Source organism: Tachysurus vachellii, chromosome 26 (genome assembly GCF_030014155.1).
Source record: "Tachysurus vachellii isolate PV-2020 chromosome 26, HZAU_Pvac_v1, whole genome shotgun sequence".
Classification (NCBI taxonomy): domain Eukaryota; kingdom Metazoa; phylum Chordata; class Actinopteri; order Siluriformes; family Bagridae; genus Tachysurus; species Tachysurus vachellii.
This window is the reverse complement of record NC_083485.1, coordinates 16,511,850-16,516,849: the sequence shown is the minus strand read 5'-3', so window position 1 is coordinate 16,516,849 and position 5,000 is coordinate 16,511,850. Positions and strand designations below refer to the sequence as shown.

The 5,000-nt window shown below is 44.0% G+C and overlaps 1 protein-coding gene across 1 annotated transcript in view; it reads left to right on the top strand.

Moving 5' to 3' along the window:
- Window positions 1-196: 196 nt before the first annotated feature.
- LOC132841122 (disks large homolog 4-like) overlaps window positions 197-5,000 on the top strand; it is a 30,536-nt gene continuing 25,732 nt past the window's right edge. Inside the window, exons 1-2 of the mRNA XM_060863325.1 lie at window positions 197-316; window positions 4,799-4,960. Coding sequence (XP_060719308.1) covers window positions 197-316; window positions 4,799-4,960 — 282 coding nt within the window. The remainder of the gene's footprint in view (window positions 317-4,798; window positions 4,961-5,000) is intronic.

Below are 5,000 nucleotides of genomic sequence, written 5' to 3'. Positions count from 1 at the left end.
TGTGTGTGTGTGTAACCTTGCAGTGTAAGCAGATCCCGCCTCACTCATCAGCTCACCGTCTTTCACTTACTCTTTCCTTCTTTCTCTCTGTCTCTCCGTCCTCCGCGAGCTTTAAAGAGTACGTCTCTCGGTACCGGCCGGCCGGCTCTCTCTCTCTCTCTCTCTCTCTCTCTCTCTCTCTCCCTCTCTCTCCCTCATGGCTGCCGCCGTGATCATGTCTCCACCGTGGAGGAACCTGAAGTGTTTGTCTCCTGTGATGTGTCAGTGTAAGCTCGTGTGCAGTAACCGGACTCTGTCCCTCATGTTCGGCTGTAAGGTAAGGGAGGGATGCAGGATGGACTCCAGGGAAGTTTACTAGTAATGTGGTGTGTGATGTGAAGTGATGGCTCTTGGCAGATAATCGTGTTTTCCCCTATTATTATATTATTAGCATTGTTGGGTTTTCTAAATAAGAATGTTCAGATCATTTGCATCTAAATCTCTGAAGCTTGAGACTCAGAGTCTTGCTGCTGCTGCTGTGGTTCTCAGACTGCAGAATTAATGAGATGAGAAAAACATAAAAAATTAGCAAATAAAGAACGCTCACTGTCATTAAACCTGTGAGGAGAGAAAGAAAAAGTCAGACATCATCAGTGGATCAAAAACATGATCAGCTTCGCTCTTCTTCAGTGTGTGAACACACAGTGCTGAGCCCTGGATCAGATCACATCAGATCCTGGTATTACACAGAATACAGAATAAAGCCCACTCCTGATGTACACCAGAGTGTGAAGTTTTCCTGAGTTCTCACATGAACTGGAGCAGGAAGAGCTCAGGACTGTGGAACGTTCACTTTAGGAGATTCAGGTGTTAACTGTCTCTGATGATGTAGACAGCGAGCTGATCAGTTCTGAGCTTCATTATTATTTTCAGTTTAAATATAAGTCAGACTCATCGATTGTGACTGTAACACTCTGTTAATCAGCTTAGAACGTGTCTATTGATCAGTTAATAGAGTATGAATATCTGCAGTGTTCAGTGTTATAAAACAGCGCACAGTGTTTAACCTGCATAAATATTTAAACAAGGCTAAATATCTCAAAAATCTCCAGGTGCCAGAAGTGTTGTGTTTAAACTGTAAAGAGAGAGAGAGAGAGAGAGAGAGAGAGAGAATGAGACAGTGAGACAGCGGGAGAGACAGACAGACAGACAGAGAGAGAGGGCGAGAGAGAGAGAGAGAGAGAGATAGAGAATGAGAAAGAGATAGAGAGAGAGGCAGAGATACTGTAGACAGAGGGAGAGAGAGACAGAGAGAGAGAAAAGCAGAGAGATAGAGAGAACTCTTATCTCATGTGATTGATTGCTTTTACTGTAGATGGTCATGCTAATGCTAATTTATCTACTTTGGGTTGATCTGAGCGATATTAATACTAGATGAGATAACAGAGAGAGAGGGGGAGAGAGAGAGAGAGAGAGAGAGAGAGAGAGAGAGAGAGAACAGAAGGTGGCTTTGTGCACCAAAAATTTAACCCTGTGTTGCCCACGAGCCACCTGTCTCACTCTCTCTCTGTCTTTCTCTTTTCCTTTCTCTAGTCTGTTTGTTTCACTGTTTTTTGTCTTGTTTTAATCTCATCATCTGTCTCATTCTATATTTAAGTCTCTCTCGCAGACTGTCTCACTTTCCCAGACTGTCTCTCAGTCTCTCTCGTGAAATCAGAAGCCCGGGGCGATGAGTGCAGACCATTTGGGCCCAGTATGTAGGTCCACTGGTGAACAGAACTCTCCATACTGATGTTATAGCAGTTTATGAACACAGCCTGAGGGACTGCAGGTTCAACAATCAGTAAAAAAACCCGACACATTACTGTAATGTAACTGCATGTCCTAATCGCAGGAAGTCTCTGTGTTCTCACGTATGAACAGAGATTTTGTGATTTTTAAACATCGATATTAAACATACAGAAAGTTCTGATGATGAGGATTTTTTTATCCCAGTGTGGTTTCTGTGAGTTCTGAGAAACTTAACTGGAAGTGTGTGTAATGTGTAAGTGTGTAAAACTTACTCAGATTTGTCTTAGAATGATCAAGTTATTGTTTCATGTGTTGATTTAATATTAAAACACTGTGAAGAAATCGTCCAATCAGAGCGTGGGGGGGGGGGATTACATCATTGTTATATTGGAATATTGTCCATCACTTTACACCTGCACTTCATTCTCTATGTTGGGTTTTCTAGCTTAGCCCCTCCCAAAAGCTGCAACCTGATTGGTCAGGAGGTAAAAACATTCAATTAGTTATTTTATTCTGAATATTTTTATATTTGGGTATTGGTAAAAGTGTGTTTGACTGTGTGTGTGTGTGTGTGTGTGTGTGTGTGTGTGTGTGTGTGTGTGTGTGAGAGACAGAGAGAGACAGAGAGAAAGAGTGAGAGTGTATGTGTGTGTGTGTGTGTGTGTGTATGTGTGTGTATATGTGTGTGTGTGTGTGTGAGAGAGACAGAGAGAGAGCGAGAGAGAGTGTGTGTGTGTGTGTGTGTGTGTGTGTGTGTGTGTGTGTGTGTGTGTACCCCTTCCCCCACATTCTTGGTTGTTTTTGTCTAAACTGCCGTAAAGAATCAATACTCTCCAGTTCTCATCCAATTACAGGAAGAGTCTCACTGTTCACCAAGCAACTGACCAATCAGGTGATCAATAACCTCCTGTCCAAATTCCCACAGGAACATATGATCCTCCTGTGTGTGTGTGTGCGTGTGTGTGTGTGTGTGTGTGTTTCCACACAGTTACACCTTGTGTGTTCCAGTTCTGTGGTGGTGTTTAAATAGGCCGTGTTTCTCCAGCAGTGTTTGTCCCATTTGTAAGACGGAGTAAACAAACATTCTGCTCATAAGCCTCGTGTGTGTAGAGTTTACATGTGATGGTGTGTGTGATATCCCAAGTTCCTCTCCAAGTTTCTTCCTCTTCCATCTAAGGGAGTTTGTCCTCACCACAGTCACCTCAGACCTGTTCATTGAGTCTAATATTAATCTTTATATTAACGTTTTGTATGTTTATGTTCTGTAAAGCTGCTTTGAGACAATGTCCACTGTTAAACGTGCTACAGAAATAAATTTGTACCTCGCTGTTTGTTTAGTTTCACATCACACACACGATCCTTTATTACTCACATAATCACACATAGATAAACATCATGACGATCGTGTGTGAAATGTAGGTGAGTTTTCCAGAAAGGAAGGTCAAGGGTCAGGGTCAAGGGTCAGACACCACAGTTTCTATTGGTTTTGCGTTTCTTTGCACGAACAGGAAGCTGCTGAACTTCAGGTGTTTAAGTTCTGATTAGATCTTTAATCATCTTTAATACACTTCACTGTCAAACAGCTCTGTTTCTTATCTGAATCTATATCACCTTTATGTCTCCATCCCTCCTTCTCTTCTCCCCTGTTTACCTCCATCCCTCCTTCTCTTCTCCCCTGTTTTCCTCCATCCCTCTATCTCTTCTCCTCTTTTTCCTCCATCCCTCTATCTCTTCTCCCCTGTTTACCTCCATCCCTCTATCTCTTCTCCCCTGTTTTCCTCCATCCCTCCTTCTCTTCTCCCCTGTTTACCTCCATCCCTCCTTCTCTTCTCCTCTGTTTACCTCCATAACTTTATCTCTTCTCCCCTGTTTTCCTCCATCCCTCTATCTCTTCTCCCCTGTTTACCTCCATCCCTCCTTCTCTTCTCCCCTGTTTACCTCCATCCCTCCTTCTCTTCTCCTCTGTTTACCTCTATCCCTCCTTCTCTTCTCCTCTGTTTACCTCCATCCCTCCTTCTCTTCTCCTCTGTTTACCTCCATCCCTCCTTCTCTTCTCCCCTGTTTTCCTCCATCCCTCTATCTCTTCTCCTCTTTTTCCTCCATCCCTCTATCTCTTCTCCCCTGTTTACCTCCATCCCTCTATCTCTTCTCCCCTGTTTTCCTCCATCCCTCCTTCTCTTCTCCCCTGTTTACCTCCATCCCTCCTTCTCTTCTCCTCTGTTTACCTCCATAACTTTATCTCTTCTCCCCTGTTTTCCTCCATCCCTCTATCTCTTCTCCCCTGTTTACCTCCATCCCTCCTTCTCTTCTCCCCTGTTTACCTCCATCCCTCCTTCTCTTCTCCTCTGTTTACCTCTATCCCTCCTTCTCTTCTCCTCTGTTTACCTCCATCCCTCCTTCTCTTCTCCTCTGTTTACCTCCATCCCTCCTTCTCTTCTCCCCTGTTTTCCTCCATCCCTCCTTCTCTTCATCTCTCTCAGCTCTGTGAAACTATCAGGAAATCCTGGTGTACTCTCAGCTTTATAAAGGTGTAATAGCAGCAGGTTCACTGACACTCCGTGTGTCTGTAGGTGATGACAGAGTTGTGTGTTTAACTGTCAGTGATGTCCACATGAGTGTTTAATTAATACTTCATAAATTAAAGATTAAAGCTGATCATTCAGCTCATGACTTTGTGCTTCAGTAGACTCTCATCTCTCAGTCTCTGGGTCTCTCTCTCGCTGTCACAGTGTAATGTGATCTAACTCATTCCTGCTGACTGCATCCCTCCACCCCCTCCCCTCCACCCCCTCCCCCTCCACCTCTCTCTCCCTCCACCCCTCTCTCTTTATCCTACATATATTAACATGTCATTTTCTCATTGTAGACAGTGACAACACTTATAGCCAGAATTAAAAAAGCTCTTTAATTAAAAAGTCTTTAACTGTATAGCTGACTGACCTCTTTCTCTATCTTTCTTTCTCTCTCTCTCTCTCTCTCTCTCTCTCTCTCTCTCTCTCTCTCTCTCTCTCACACACTCTCTCTACAGAAGTACAGATACCAGGATGAGGAGACTCCGCCCCTGGAGCATAGCCCCGCCCACTTGGCCCACAGTAAAAGTGCTGAGATGCTGCACATGAGTGACAAGAACCTGGCTGCTATGGACACCATGCATGGCTACGCACCTCACACACACATCTCTCCTGTGAAGGTAACAGAACACACACATACACACTGAATAAGATTACACC